The sequence below is a fragment of the Dicentrarchus labrax genome, unplaced genomic scaffold (assembly GCF_905237075.1).
Source record: "Dicentrarchus labrax unplaced genomic scaffold, dlabrax2021, whole genome shotgun sequence".
In the NCBI taxonomy this organism is placed as follows: Eukaryota; Metazoa; Chordata; class Actinopteri; family Moronidae; genus Dicentrarchus; species Dicentrarchus labrax.
Window position 1 is genome coordinate 7,984,223 of NW_026136711.1, and position 16,866 is coordinate 8,001,088.

At 43.2% G+C, this 16,866-nt stretch overlaps 1 protein-coding gene across 13 annotated transcripts in view; it reads left to right on the forward strand.

The window, feature by feature from the left end:
• iqsec1b (IQ motif and Sec7 domain ArfGEF 1b) overlaps positions 1-16,866 on the forward strand; it is a 204,830-nt gene that overhangs the window by 142,003 nt on the left and 45,961 nt on the right. The window contains exon 1 of one of the 13 annotated variants that reach the window (XM_051414945.1): positions 12,708-12,879. The exons of 11 other annotated variants lie outside the window; for them this stretch is intronic. In XM_051414945.1, coding sequence (XP_051270905.1) covers positions 12,842-12,879 — 38 coding nt within the window. In that variant the 5' untranslated portion in view covers positions 12,708-12,841. Of the gene's footprint in view, positions 1-12,707; positions 12,880-15,450; positions 15,600-16,866 lie in introns of those variants that run through there. One more of the 13 variants, XM_051414940.1, reaches the window with a different exon arrangement.

Sequence of the window (16,866 nt, forward strand, 5' to 3'; positions counted from 1 at the left end):
GATTCGAGCTCTCTTTCCCGGACTCCCAGTAGTTTTGTAGTGTGCTTATTTGTCTTTAGTTTGCAGTTTGAGTAAATACGAATCTTTATGAATGAGGAGCTGGAACTTGGAACCTTTTTTTGCACATATATACAGCACTCAACACCAATAAGAAATTTTGACTTTTATTTCTGCAGTATCGGGAGATTAAGCCATAATGTTTCAGTTAGACAGAAATATCATCTCCCTTTATTGCTCTCCATACATGCTTGGATGGAATTTTAATGGATTTAAATTGCCATAACAATGAATAAATGTCACCGTAATAACTTAGATGTCATCGTAGCTCTGGCAACTGCTGCACTCTGAGTCCTTTTTAATCACTGTCAGGTCCTATAATTGGCCCAGTCCTAGCATCAGTGGTGACCCGTGGCTCGGTCAATAATGACCGGACAGTGGCCGGGGAGGTCAGGGACGCATTTGCCACCTGGGGTCCTCCGGCATCTTTTATGCATTTCTGAGAGGCTGAGCTCATCCAACATTAATGGCCACAGCGGCCCTCACCGCGGATCACTCCATCTCAGCCAGCTAGGCTCTGACTCTGGGCTGTCAGTGGTCCAGGGGGGCACCTTCGGCCCGGCCCTGGCTGCTGTGTGTGGCACACTGAAGCCTAACTTCACCCTGACTTCACCCTGACTTCACCCTGACTTCACCCTGACTTCTCCCTGACTCCGATAACAGCAATGTGCCACCTGCTAATGGCACTCTGACGGATTAGAGACACAGCAGTGCTCTCGCAGGATCCTGCAACCACTTAAAATCTAAGCTATTGGCCATATTCACCATGACCTTTCTCCTCCAAAGTGCTTCTCCCAGTATGGCATCTGAAAGTCCATTATTTTCTCCTCAGGAAGAGTTCCGCCTCCACCTTTGTAAATTCAGAAAGGATTGCTAAATTCCACCTAACAGCTGGAAGCAGCACTCGCCAGATTGTGGCCGTGTGTGTGCATAACTAATCCCAAACACAACATGTGTCGATATTTCACCCAAATGCGGTGTGAATGAGGGTTTCATCATTATGTCAGCACAGAACAGAGCGTTCACCGCTGCCAACATCTGGCCGGTCAGATGTGTAATTCCTAAAAACATCACTGTTTCACTCATTAAGCCACAAACTTCAAGTGGATTGTTTGGGGAACGAAACACAAGATGGTCTTTTTCTCATTTAAAATGATTTAGAAGGGCTCTGCCTTTGATTTATAATCAAAACAGTGTAAATGTTATTTCTCTGTATGGCATTTTATACCAGTCTTAGAAAGTGCTGCTGTGCACACTGCAGCTTTTGGCAATCTGAGCCCAAGAAAACACATAAAGGTCATTAAAAGTTTACTAAACACAACTAAATCAAATCAACTTTGAGGAAATATTGTTTTTCATTATTGTAATTTTGTTCACATAATGAAAATACAATGAGATTGCTTTAAAAATGACAAACAGAAGGAAGGTTTGTTACTCCAAGACCAGCCCACACACTATGTTGTTAATAATGTGCAGCCCCATAGCTAATCAATGGGGGGCTAATGGCTCCTGGAACACCTCCTGCTACTCACCCACGCCCTTTGGCCAAGCACTGTGGGGAAAATATCCATCATTGGTAGTATTTACTCCGGGGTTTTGTTTTTGCCCTTTAATTGTATCAGCCAGGAGCTGCACTTTATAGCCAGGAGATGAAGATTGCTGTTGAGGAAAGGTATGTTGTTGGCGGTGATTTGGATTTTAAACAAACGGTGAGGAGGCTGCTGGGATGGGAAGTCATTATGCCTCTGGACCCGTCACCAAGATAAACACCTGTATGTTTAGAGTTCTAACAGCTTCCAGTTTCACCTAGCCAATTAATCCAAATTATTATTTGTGCAAAAAGCACTTTAATAAGTAATTATCGCTCTTTATTTGCCAACAAGTTATTACCCCCTTTGACCTCTTATTATCCTGTTCTCCACCTTCCTCAGACAGACCAGCCTTTAACCCCTCTCCCCAATTCTCTTCCTCTCTCCCTTGCCTCCTCCTCTTCCTCCTCCTTTATTATTCGTTGCTGAAGTCTGCAATCAATTAGTATGAGAGAAGGCCCAATCAATTCCTGCTCATTTGCAATTCCTCCCCGTTAAACACTTTCCTTTATTACCAATGTCATAATTAATGCAGAGGAGATTGAGAAGGTGGGAGGGAGGAGGGAGAGGACTCAGTAGAAGGAGGTTGGAGTTGGCAGGGGAGGCATTTCTGTGTGTGTGTGTGTGTGTGTGTGTGTGTGTGTGTGTGTGTGTGTGTGTGTGTGTGTGTGTGTGTGTGTGTGTGTGTGTGTGTGTGTGTGTGTGTGTGTGTGTGTGTGTTTGCTCCCTGCCTTTATCATCTTCTGCTGATCCAGACTGCAGTCATCCACAACAACAGCACCACTAATTGTATATTTGGTGGGCCATGCTCACACATGCACTGTACATTAACCTCTGCGGTGAATAAATGGTCATAGAGGCTTTGCAGCCATGTCAAAATTTAGCAGTCACCATGTCCATACATGTTTGCTAGTTAGTAGATTGTTGTTAGAGGACAACGTACACTATTCTGCATAATAATAGCTGTCCTGTGTTCCTCACATTTTGTGTCCACTAATCAGAAGGTTGGGGGTTCGATCCCCGGCTCCTCCCACTGCATGTCGAAGTGTCCTTGAGCAAGATACTGAACCCCAAATTGCTACTGATGCTGTATGTAGGTGTAGGAATTAGTTTCTGTTTGTGATGCCTTTGCCATCACTGTGTGAATGTGAGTGAATGGGTTAATGTGGCATGTAGTGTAAAGAGTTTTGAGTGGTTGGAAGACTAGAATGTTGCTATGTAAGCACAGTCCATTCACCATTTGGAGTAAGGGACAATAAGCAAGAAGCAAAAATTGGCTGGGCTAAAAGCAATATCAGCATGTTAGTTAGAATATTTCTATATAAAACAATTTTAAACGAATGAAATTGATGTTCAAAGCAGTGAACCGTGTTCTGCTGTATGACATCAGACAAAAAAACTTCAACGTCATTTCATATTGTCATATATATCATATATATTTATATATGACTTTTCTTGACAAAGTGCTTTACAAAAGAAAACTAAAACCGAACAAGGCAGAATGTGATGCCTGCAAACTGGCTGATGAGAGCCTTGAGACTGAACCACGACAGTAAGTTGCAGGCAGTAAAACCAAAACATTGAACTGAAAGATGTTTAGCTCTCGAGGCTCAGGGGATAATTCCCTGGGGGTAATCAGTATGAGCAACTCCATTCACTACTGTTACTTTGTATCCCATCTATTTTAGCACACTGTCGACCTAAAACAGGGGTTAACAGGAGATTGCCCCACCCCAAAAGACTTCCATTCCTCTTAAAAGGATTCAAATAACGGCTGTATAGATAGTGGGAAAGAAGGGTTCATGACAGTGAATGGAGCCTGTAGATGTGAGTGCACAGCTGCGTGGAAGCACATTTTATGAGCAGTAGGATGAGATGGCAGTGTGATTGGGGGGCAGCTGGTAGACCACTGGTAATTACTGGGCAGCGCTGCTGCACAGTCAGTGGTCCCCACACACCAATCTGTCTTCTTCTGGCCCTAATGAAAAGCCTTTTAACATCTGATTAGCTTTTAATGTCACTCTGTGGGCGTGGGTGTGGTTTGGATAACAGAGACTGGGAGAGTCTGTATGCAGCTATACGTTTGTGTTTGATTGAAGAGCAGTGTGATCCAGGTGGGTAATCGCACTGGAGGTCTGTAATGTTTTCGTAAGTGTGTGTTTGCATGTTTATAAAGGCCATTTTGTGGGCGGTCTCCTCTTCACCCCACAGAGGTGTCTGTCTGATGGATCGCGCAGATAAAGTGTTTGATGACACAGGAGAGACGAGGCCTATTAGAAATTCATAGCAGATTACCCTCTAAACTGGAATGATAATGGACATCAGGGACATAATGGCTGTCACTGGCCTTTTCCAGCAGTTACTGCAATATCTTTGTCTCAACCAGACTTTACCCTCACTCATTCTCTCGTTCTCTTCTGGCTCAGAACAACAATTCCTCAAAGAGCTGCTAACAATCTTTGCTGTGTTTCTCTTTCATGCCAGCAGCTTTCATCTGATCCCCTCCATCAAGTCACTGCAACAGGAATTGCTCGCTAGAAATGAGTTCTCATACCGTATCAATATGAGTTCCCTTTGAAGAAATACTTTCTCCATCAAAACAATTCTTTGCCTTTTTTCAAGTGATTTCATAGCTTTGCAGCGTCTCACAGCTTTTTCACTGTTTGACAAGAAAGTTATCATAAATGTCAGTGAGCCTTTCATGGTATTTTTCACCCAAGACAGCACGTTTGAAGGATGTTTTGCAATGACTAATGCCTTGAAAGTCTAGAAATACTCTTGGGGAAGTGGTCGAAAGCTATCATGTATTGTATTGTGTGGCATGGCGTGCCGTAAGATTGTCTAATATCTGACTGTGAGCTTATAATTTTGTCAAGGTCTAAAGGAAGCCATGTTGAATGTTTTCTGGCAAACTGTTCAGTGATGCTCAGCTTTATCTGTGCTCAAGTCTGACATGTGAAATGTGTTGTAAATAAACACCAGCTGTTACCGTTGGTTCTGTATGTTTGTTAAGCGGAAGCGGCAGCCATTTCAGACAGGGCGGATAGGATGAATAGAAAACTTTTATTTTTTGCAACTTGAGTCTTGTTATTATAGTTTGGTTGAAATGCAGTTTTGGCTAAAACTGAACTGAACTAGTAGGGTAAACAGAGGTGTTAATTAAAGGTCCAGTGTGGATCATTTGGGCTGATCTATTGACAGAAATTTAATATAATAATCATAGGTATGTTTTCATTAGTATATAATTACCTGACAATACGAATCGTGTTTTCGTTACCTCAGAATGAGCTGTTTGAGGTTTGAGGAATGAGGTCCTCTTCTATGGAGTCCGCTATGTTGAATCGCCATGTTTCTAAAGAAGCCCAGAATGGACAAACCAAACACTGGCTGTAGATAGGGCGTTTCTTGTTTTCATGGTTTTCAAGTTTCATGGCCACCACAGTTTCTTACACAGCGAGCAGTATTCACTTCGTTGCAATCTGCAACTTCACTAGATGCCACTGAATCCTACACAGTTTACACTAAAGGGAACATAACCTTTATTAGTGTCATTTGTACCTGTGTTTACCCTACTATGTCAAAATGGCTGCTGTGAAAAAGGTATTTTTCTGAAATCTGGAAGCCCCAGTTTTGTGCTTCTTATGTGTTACCATTAGATACCAGCAACAGAGATAAGCATCAGGAAAAAAATTACTCAACAAACTTTCAAAAGGCCAAAAAGTATTTTTCTATTCTGAAAATGTTTCTTGAATCCTCAAACATTCTGCTATATGTCTAACTGTATAGGAAATAGTCACAACTTGTGAAATGAAGATTATTTTCCAGCTTGGAGACTGGATATTTTTGCCACCAGAGGAGGTTCTTTGAAGATTCTGGAAATACCTGCAGATCTGCAGATTAGTTTCCCAAATCCCCAAGGTGACATCTTCAAATTTTCACAGATATTCACCAAGAAAACCAACAAATCCTCACGTATCATGCTGAAACTAGGTCATGTTTGGTCATTTGGCTTGAAAAATGACTAAAAGGTCCAGTGTGTAACATTTAGGAGGGTCTACTGGCAGAAATGGAATATAATATTCATAGGTATATTTCACCTGAATATAGAAATCATTGTGTTTTTGTTACCTTAGAATGAGCTTTATCTACAGAGGGAGCGGGTCCATTGACTTGAGCCGCCATCTTTCTACAGTAGCCCAGAACAGACAAACCAAACACTACGTAGGGCCTTCTGTGTTTGTTGCAAGTTTCATGGCCACCGTAGTTTCTCCTACATACTTCACAGCTTGTTCTTATTACCAACTTGACCACTAGACACCACTAAATCCTACACGCCAGCCCTTTAAGCTGTTGACTTGATGTCTGTCGATTCACTAATCAATTAAAGGACTGTTGGTTGCAGCCCTTGCTTAACTGCACTAACTGAAGCTAGAAACACTGCAACATCACTAGCATAAAGTCAGATGTGGTGAAAAATATAAGCAGGGTTAGGGTTAGGATCAGACATGTTTTCAACAAAGCAACACTGTAGCCATATTATTAAACCGTTTTATTTGGAACAGAAAGTGAGCACAGTGGAAATATTGGTAAGACTCCTACTTTGCACAGCAGTTAATATTCACAACCGACAGATACCATTTTACCATATTCCTTTGCTTTCTCCACCAGGTACCATCAGTTAACTTAGACCTTTGTTTGAAAGAGTCAGACAGTCTCCATCTGACTTCTTTTTAACATTGCTGCCGTGCTGCCAGATCTCATCATTTAACACGCACAGAGTTATTACTAATAGAAAAGATGGTAGAACCCTGCAAGACCCAGGTTGTAATAAAGCTGATTTATCCTTCAAGTCAGGCTTCATGTCTGGCCCATGAGGTGGCACTCAGCAGCCCGACAGCAGGACGTGGCCAACATCTCTCCGCATCAAGACAGTAAACACTCATTAAATCCAGCTCTGCCTGTGCACACAAACATCTGCCGTCTGTTGCCTCGGTGAGTCAGTGGACCCTATCCAGCACCTACTGTAGTCATCCACCGCTGCATCTCGCAAAGTAGGCACCGTGGCACGCCAGCTCTTTGTACACCATGCTTCAATGCTCGCCATGTGAGCTGTCCCTGGCGCAAACCTCTTCCTGAAGTGAAAGAGGGGCTGCCATGTGATGAGGGGCTGAGCTCTGGATCCAGCAGCACAGAGCCTGCTGTTAGGACACATATGAGAGAGCATATGCCTAAATGTTTTGACAAAAGCCCTGGCGTAGCAGAGACTACGTCTTCTCCCGGCGGAGGCTGACATCACAGGCGTCAGGAAGGCAGGATTTCACTGTCAAGGATCGGCCTCAGATTCGGGCTGCTGTAGAGCGGCTGTTTGAATCTGTACAGGGTGCGCAGGGGTGTTCTTCTGAGGAGGCAACATTTTATTTCTGTCGGTGCCAGAGTGATTACATCAACCTGCTGCGTGTGAAGCATCTATGAGATTTAGGTAGCCACTATCAGCCTGAGCCGCTTTATTCTCTGAAACAAAAAACCTTGATTCAATTAGAGGATCCAGGAAGGCTCGCATCAACATTGCTTTTAGACCAGTAGTTACACATTACATCTGGACACATCAGTGTTGTGACAGGCTGTCAGGAGACGCAGTTGAAAGCTGCTCTCGCTCTCCCGCTCGGGCCCTTTCTCGTAGTGGCGTTGAAGGCGATGGTACTGACGCGGTGTCAGAAGTAGTGCCAACACAACACCGAGCCTCTGGGCTGCGGGCTGCTCTAATGAGCTCCCCTGAGTGGTTAGCAGGCTGATGGAGATGGCCCGTCCTCTCTCCTCCCCCTCACTCAGTGTGCCCGGCTATAATTGGTGGGAGAAGAAAGAGAAACTTCAGAATTACGGGAGACAATGCTTTGGTCAAAAGAGAGAAAAAAAAAATCTATCTATTCCGCCTCATCTGAATGCAAGCCTCTTCACCCCAATTATAATTTCTAGCACAGGCCTGAGGATTACATCAGCCAATATGTCCTAAGCCTGAGGAGAAGGACATGTGTGAAGTGAGAGGTGTCAGGTGTTCTTTCTGGAAGATGTGAGAGTCAGATGTGCCAGATATCCGCTGGTTTTTCACCTAATTTTGATCATATTGTTGGCTCTGATTATCAGAGTGCTCTTCATGCGCCTGAGCTTCAAAGCCTGAAGACTGGAATAATGCTGCCCTCTACTGGCCAGATATCGTCACAGCCAGAAAAATACACTGAAAACTGAACAACCACAGAGAGAGGACAGAGTATCTCATGACTGGTCCTTCGCTGCTTATTAGATTTTTTACATTTTTATATACTTTATATACTCCTTCAATATTATCACTATATACTGTATATATTGCATTAGAAGAAAAGAAAGCGTGAATATTAAGGAAAAAATGATTACATCACTCAGCAAAGTTCTAAACAAACTACTAAGTACATAAGACTGAAATGACGTAAAGGAATACTTGAATTAACAAAAAGACCAATCTGCCAGTTCTATTTATTATCTGTTAGTCATTTAGTCCAACAGTTACACAGCCAATTAAATCACTTGGGGGCAGGAATGAGCTGCTGGTGCCCTGTCCTCCCACTCTGTGGATTGTATTCTTATACAAATGGTTTTTTTGAAACATAGATGACACACGGATGACTGAGTTGGCTATTCACATAGAAAACATTTGACAGACATGTGAAAATACTCAAAATAATATGAATGACAATTTGTGTCCAATATCGTTAGATAGAAAGTTAGTTGTTTCCTTTGTTCTGGAAAACCTATATGGATATGCACATGTTTTCAAAAGAAAGAAAATGTCTCCTCCATTCTCAGTGTATGTGACTTGGAGATTCACACTACAAGCTGTTTGTCATGTTAAGTTAGCTGTATAAAGTTGTAGAGAGATTAGGATGGAAGTCCTCCTCTATCTGGATAAAGTTTAGCTTAGCAGGACTCTCTCTTATTTGTTGCACATCCTGTGCAAAGTTATATTTATTGGAAAGTACACCGAAGCACATAAATTGTTCCAACAGATTTTCCTCGTGCAGTGACTGACGGTAAAAAGCCGCTGCCTCCTGTGCGTAACACTTCCAAGTGCTCCGAGCTCCCAGTCCTGGCAGAGTCTGCTAGCTAATACGGCCGCTAGCTGTGTGGCTAACTGTGGCAAGCAGCTGACGGCGGCTACAGTTAGCAGCAATCAATAAAATCACCACAAACTAAATACCAGACTGTTAACCTGGGGCTTCTGGAGCCCCGTGGGAGTTGCCCACTTTGTCTGGTTGTTAATCCGGCATTGATCAGTTCAAACATTCAGTCTATTACATCTACTGCTTCTCAAGGGCCGAGGCTGTCCCTCTGTTATGTAATATGTCTAACAAGTCTCATTGTAAATCCTTCTGTTCCTTGTACTTATGCACCTCACATGCAAACCGATTGTTATACCATCCCTTTTTAAGATTCTGTATTGTTATTTTCTCCATTTCTTCTCATGTTGTCCATGTCAGTCTTGCACTCAGGGGTGTAGGTCTCTTCAGCCAGACGAAAAACTATAAAACTATGTGACTTATTATCATATCATATTTCAGGAACTATAAGAGCTCAGTCAAAAGTCCCTGGCCGAAACAAGATTCCAACATGAAGCAGTTGTTGATCACTCGCGCCCCCTACCTGTGAGGAGTCAGCAGTCAATGGCGGTATAAAACAGAGCAGTCAATAAAATAGTTTTTTTCAAAAATTGTCAATCACGCAACCACAAGAGGTCCTTAAGCATACAGTCATAAATGTGCACAAGAAATGTTAGGCTGATGTATCCAGTAGTGTGTGAGATTAGCAGCTATAAACACAGACACACACACACGCGACCAAATGCATTATGAGGCCAAAATCAATGATATCCATTAAATAACAACAACATGCAGATGGACAGCCTGAAAAAACACAAATCAAAGTGGAACTCTGAGTGAGGTGGACATACGGCCCACATCCCCAGTGGAAATGATTGCCTTGCAGTAACAGTAGTAGTAGTTTTGACACACTGAGCTTTATTAAATTCCTTCTTTACTCTTTTGAATTGTCACTGTCTTTCTCTACGTCTCACTCTTTAAGCTCCAGCATTCATTCGCTCACTATTTCTCTCAGACCAACACCAATAAGCACTGAAAGCAGAATCTTTCCTCGGCCGAGCAGCTCTAATCTCTTTCCCTCTAAAATCAAAGTCGCTTTACAACTTTTACAACACAAAAGAAGGTGACCGGGAGCTTCTTCTTTTCACACAGTGACTCATTAACCGCAGTCTGATATATTGATTTAGATGTTGTGAAGTGTCATGGGAGTGTGTAGTTTATCTGAGGCTGACATGAATCCACTCCGGGCAGGAATTTTCAGCTGTAATGGGGTGCCAAACTCTAGTGATATTGATGACCATTCAAGGAGGAATGCAGAATCTCAGAAAATACCCTTTAATGAGCATGTTCAGCGTTCACTGAAAGAATTTTTTTGTGCAAATATTTTGGAAATGCCTCTCTGGTGTAAAGCATACACCACCACCTTAAAACCAGAAGGAACTTTCTTCATTTCTGTTCTTATTCCTTTCTGCCCTTTTAAAGGTTTCATTCCTTTTATTATTTTTCATTTAATGGCCAAAAGTTTCCCATAACTGTAACATCCTCACAAACTGCCTCATGTTGCAGTGTGTGAACCAGTGCTGCTGATCCCTGTCATGTCACAGGCTGTCCTGCTTTCAGAGGCTTATGGAGAAAAGGTAACAAGCTGCTTTATCCTCATTAGCATCATTACATTATGACGCGCCTCCAGCTATTGTTGTCTTTCTGTTTCACGCCTTGCCTCCCTCACTCTCCCTTGTATTCCTGCCCTTCCTGGCTCTGACTTACCAGTGGAAGCATACACAGTGTGTATTTTATTGAATTTGCACGAGAGAGGTGCAGGTGAGGAGAGACGAGGCGATGCAGAAATGTCAGAGCCACTCTTGAGGGGTTTCCCCCATGGCATCCGTGTCCTGCTGGAAGTGGTGCGACCACAGAAACCACTGTTCAGATGCTCTCGAGCGAGGTGCTTTAACCCCAGATCAATCCAGTGAGGCCAGCAGTGGCTGCAGGGTTCAAACCCACTGTTGCTGGATGCTCATAATTAGTGTCTAGAACAGATAGCGACGAGCTGTTATCATCATCGGGCAGCTGTTCTGCTCAGTCACACTGTCCTGTTTTTTTAAAGGTTTTTTTTTTTTTTGGCCTTTTATTGCCTTTATTTGATAGGACAGCTGAAGATAGACAGGAAAGGGGGGCAGAGAGAGGGGATGACACGCAGCAAAGGGCCGCAGGTCGGATCCGAACCCTGGGCCGCTGCAGCCTCGGTACATGGGTCACCAGCTCTACCGACTGAGCTAACCGGGCACCCACACTGTCCTGTTTTTGAAAGGTGCGGCCATTATATCAGTTAACATCAGAGAATTGTCAATTTGCATCTGTATGTTAGTAAGTGACTAGTTATTAAAACATAGGCAGTTGTTTTAGATAGTGAACTAAGATTATCATTTTTAGGAAGGTTACAGCACTCTGTTTACTGCAATCAATAATTCTTGTTTAGTGTCAGAAGCACAGTTATGATCAAATGCAGACAAAATTTAAAGGCACAGTCCACTGATTTTACTGTGGGTTCACTCGCAGGATTATTTGCATTTACGTACGTCAGTAACGCGGGTACAGCTGTGATTTAATTGCAATAAACAGATCAAAATGATGCAGAAATAAGTACATCACAATACCAATTTATAAAAAGTCTCAATTCATACTTTGTCCACAAGATGACAAGCATACAACTTTTAAAATGCTTTCTTTATTGAGTCTGGAAAGGTCAGGGCTATATGCTCATTTGGTTCATAGTGAAGTAAAACTGATAACAGACACATATTCTCAGCACTTCGCAGGCAGTCCAACTTGCTGGCTTACACTTGTCCAAGTAATGTCCTTTTTGCCCGGTCTCTGTATGAATATGGAGCAGAAGCACAGAGCTCTGGGTGCACACAGATGGCGAATAAAAGTCAATTTTTGTCTGTTCGTGTCTTTGCATTGACTTTGTTTGTGATCTCATCACACAAAAAATTTGCTTTACTTTCTATGGGAATCATCACATGTCAAAGTCAAATTAATTATAATGAATTAGTAAATTAATTACTCACGGGAAGCCCTTCTACTACTACTTCATTATACAATTATATAATGCCTCGTGTTTGACTGATGACTTTGAGTCTTGGTCTAATTTGTCTCTTGCAAGTGCCCCCAAATAGTTGGAAGAGCAGCATTAAACAACTGAAACAACCCTTTAAAACACAATATTGGAAGCTTTCACCACTATCAAATTGATTGACAGGTCTTTCAAGACAGGGACTAACACCAGAAAACAAGTAAACTTAACCTTTTTATGTTAATGCTGGTAAAATTTGTTTGCTCAGAGCACATGTCATTCACTGATGAAGGCCATGCGATGTGCCTGAAAGCTCTGCAGAATTGTTCAGAAAGTGGACCTCTCCAATCAACAATGAATGTTTTAGCTCAGGCCACTGATTGGGTCTTTTAGAGTCTAACTTTTTTTTTTTTTAAACAAGCCTTTTGTCTAGAATGTGTTTTTAACAGCTCATTTTATCTTCACACAATTTTACTTGTTTACAACAATGCTACTGGATACAGTAATCTTGAGAAGACTTAATTAATCTGCCTTACTTTAAGGTTTTATCACATTTGCAAAAAGTGAAAGCACCTGAAGCTTCTGGGGCTATTTTTGTGCTCCTTGTTGAGAAAAAGACTTTCAACACTGATATGAACAGCTTGCTAAGATGGGTATTATTCACAGCACTGAGACCAGTTAGGAAAGTTTTAAACCTCAGCAATGTTTTTATAGCCAAAGCTGAACTTGAGCTAAACGGGGACGCCACCTGTCAGAAGCAGCCATTAGTGGGAAATCCCATTACCAGTAATCCTATAGGCCCAGCGGTAAGAGCACAGCAACTAGTCTCCACTCTCTCCCTCTGTCTCTGTTTGTTCCTCCTGGCACCGCCGACCATCGTGCTACCACATCAGTCACCGTGGCGACAGGCCTGTGAGTGCCAGGGTTAGAAAGTGGCACGACCCCTGGCAAACTTCCTCCCAGGTGGATAGAGAGGCTCGCTCAGGATATTAATGCCGCTCCATGCCAGCTGCAGGTTACAGGCGCAACAGTAAGTCTTATCCTCTGAGACAAAGAATGCTATTCTCTGTGTGCTCGGTTCAGCTTCCCTCCATTGTCAGATTCAGGTCTGTGTGCTTGATCGTCGGCTTGTTTTTCAGCCCGGTTTGACAGTTTCAACAATGTGTAAGATCACGACATGACAATTTTTAGCAAAGAAGAATTCCTTGGACCTTCATATCAATGCTGTGCTGCTGTGTTGTTGTAGCAGTGTCTCTCAGTCGGCTATAGGAGCCACATAGACCTCAATATCAGTATAACCTTAGTACTTGTTTGGTGCCGACCAATGTGGGCCTCCCCGAGTACCAAAGCTGTCAAAAGTTGTCGTTGAATGTCTGGATTTGTAATCTTATTTACTTGTACCTTTATAAGTTCTTGATTGGCTGCTTCAGTATAGATAACCTTTAATATTTGTAAACTTTAGCTTTAGCATGTTAATGGAAACATGAATAAGAGATAAAAGGCATGCTAGAAGCTGTGTGGCTGTACTTAGGCACAGCTGTGAGCTTTAAGCTAAATAAAACATCAGCATACCAACAGCGATAAGTGGCAATGCTAATTCAATTCAGTTCAATTCAGTTCAATTTTATTTGTATAGCGCCAATTCATAACAGAAGTTATCTCAGGACACTTTTCAAATAGAGCAGGTCTAGACCGAACTCTTTATAACATTAATTACAGAGACCCAACAGTACCACCATGAGCAAGCACTAGGCGACAAGGGCAAGGAAAAACTGTCTGTTAAAAGGCAGAAACCTAGGACAGATCCTTCGTCTGTCTCGACCAGTTGGGGTGAGAGAGAGAGAGAGAGACAGACAGACAGACAGACAGACAGACAGACAGACAGGTGCACAGCAACAACAGTATTGGCAATGGCAGTCAAGCAGGACCATGGCAGGAGGCTCCACCAGGATCCATGAGAACCTGCGAGACGAGAAAGCACAAGAACTCCGGGGAAGAAGTGAAGTTAGTAACATGCATTAATGGGACATGAATGAGTGCAGAAAGAGAGAGGAAGAGAGGAGCTCAGTGCACCATGGGAAATCCCCCGATAGTCTAGGCCTATAGCAGCATAACTAAGGGATGGTTCAGGACTCACCTGATCCAGCCCTAACTATAAGCTTTATCAAAGAGGAATGTCTTAAGCCTACTCTTGAATGTGGAGAGGGTGTCTGCCTCCCGAACCAGAAACTGGAATAATATGCTCATGTTTAGCAGGTACAGTATTATGTTTACCAGTTGAGTCTGTTAGCATGCTAACATTTGCATATTACAGCTGAGGCTGATGGGAATTTAGTTTTTCATGTTTTTGCTAAAAAAAATGAAAGAATAATACAAACTAAAATGATTCTAAATGATTCTTCTATAAATTTTATATCTCGATGAAGGGGCTTTGGAGTAAAGAAAAGCAGAAAAAATCTTTTAACAAAAACACAATTATTGTTTAGCCCCACAGCTACAATATCTTCCTCCATCATGGACTGTCTTTGGTCAGTACTTTCACAGTGGTTTGCAGTCCAACAGCACAGAGGTCGGAATTTACTACATTTAAACAAATCTACTGATAAAAGAAATTCAGTTGAATTAGTTGGTGCAGAATTTCCCAATGTGCTTGTGTGACTGAGCTCTCCACAGAAGGTCTCATTGGGGCTGAGGTCAAGGCGGATGGTTGGGCCTACAAACAATCTGACTTCAACAATGGAGGCTGCAGTTCTTGTCCCTCTTAACAGTCAACATCTTTGAAACCATGATGGTGGTATTTCCCTAACCTTGTCCCAAAGAGTTTTAACACATCAGAAAACGCTCATCATAGCAGGTCATTTTGGGTGAAACAACAGAACACATATTTAGTGTTTTTTATGGAGGAGAACAAACTGCAGTTGTCCGACAAGAGGCCTCCTGGTTTGAATCAGAGCAGTATTTCATTTAGACAAAGTTAGACAGTATACTATACAGTATACTACTGCCTGTATTTAGAAGACATTTAACTTTTTATTTTGGCAATCATATCAAAAACTTACAATCACCACCGTTTGCGCTTAAATCCTTAATCCCTGAACCAAGGTAGAATCAATCTCCTGTTATCTGAAGGGCCTTTTAATGAAGAACCAAAGCAGAAAGTGAACCTTTTCTCAGAAAGCCTGATTGATTTTAGTGCGTGCTGGTGCTTGTTTGTCACAGTCATAATTCACCCTCTTTTTTTTAATTTTCCACTTTACTGCCAAATAAGTCATTTTCCCTGCAATCAAACTCAAAGCAGCCCATCTCATTATTTACCACACCTTCACCCAAATGACCGAGTCGGAAACCAGCACACTCTCAGGGTTTCAGTGACTGCAGAGGACTCGGCACAGAAACAAAACCTTGACCTTGCAGCACTGCCGGTGGAGGGAAGGACTCGCCGGGGCTGCATCAGGCTGGACACTCAGCTCCACCGAGAGGGGGGGGAGGTGGAGAGAGAGAGAGAAAGCGAGAGAGAGAGTGAGTGAAGAGGGGAGGGGCTGAGAGTCGTGTGGAGAGAGTGACAGAGGGTGGGGTGGGGGTAATGAGAGAGAGACTCAGAGCATAGGAGGCAGACGGGAGAGGGGTGGAGAGGGCCCGAGCCATCTCTCTCTCTCTCTGAAGCTGGAGGTGAATGTGTAAGGATGGTCCCTCGCTTTCATCCCACCACTGTCGACCGAGTCCCGGGCTGCTCGCTGTCTCTGTCTGCCGGTAGGGCTGCTTCTCCAACTTCTCATGCTTCTGCTCTTTTATGTTTATTTTTCTAATGTCATCTGCCTGCATTACACTGCTTTTGGCGTGTGTGTGTGTGTGTGTGTGTGTGTGTGTGTGTGTGTGTGTGTGTGTGTGTGCGTGTGCGTGTGCGTGTGTGCGTGCATGCTTGTGTGCGTGTGTTTGTGTGTGTGTGAGGTGAGAATAGGAGAGGAGAGAGAGGGCTGTGGGCTGCTCTGTTTACACCCGCCGCCCAGGCAGGTGTCTGGCAGAGATGACTGCAGCAGCTGCACTGGCATGTCTCCCCCCTCCACCCACCACCCACCCATCCCCTCTTCCCATCTCTCTCCTGTAGTCTGATGTCATGGCAGCTGATGTTTGTGCTGGAGGACACCCACAGCTCGCTGCAAACTAGGGCTGAAGGGACATATCAACTTCTCAGACAGTGCCCGGACTGTTGTTGTTGTCCTTTCTGTCTCTCCCTTCCCATCCCTCCTTCCCTCCCTCCCTCCCTCTCTCTCTGTGTCCTCCAAGCTTTGCAGACTGCGAGCGGGAGGCATTGATTGTGGTTTGTTAGTTGTCTTTTTTTGCTGCATCCCTGGTTCTTTGTGCTCTTTTGCTGAGCACAGGACGGGCCATGTGATGAATCTGTATTGATCCTTTAAAACAGAACCAGGAATAGTTCATTACATCAGGCCACTCTCTGCTGACCTAGACAACACTCCACTTACAAAGTGGATGGGCCATCCTGTGCCATACTCCCCATTACTGCAAATGAGATGGAGGGTCACCAGCAGTCGGTCCCCCGCCTTACAACATTTCTCTTCATCGTGCATATCTTAATACAGTTTAATCGGTTTTTAGCAAAGCACACATTAATTCATCAATAATGAGTTTGGGGCTCTGGCCCGCAGTGCAGGATTATGTGTGACTTGTGTGATCTTGGTGGATATAATTCCACCTCTGAGGGCAGATCTGTTTTTTTTTTTTCAGTTCTTGGTTTGTGTCCTCAGGGGCAGGATTTTCAGGTTGGGTAGATTATGCAGCATTAAGCTGCTTGGTATCAGATAATTCTACAATGATGAAATCCTCTGTGGTTATGAATTAAAATGGGCTCTGCTGTTGTTGTTTGACGCTCATGAGAATTCTCGTGTTGTCTCCTGAGTGTACCTTTTTAATGATTTCAGACTCCGTATATCACAGCTGTCAGGAAAGGGGAAATTTGTTTTCTTGTCCAACACTTACTAAAAACGCTTCCTGCCCACTT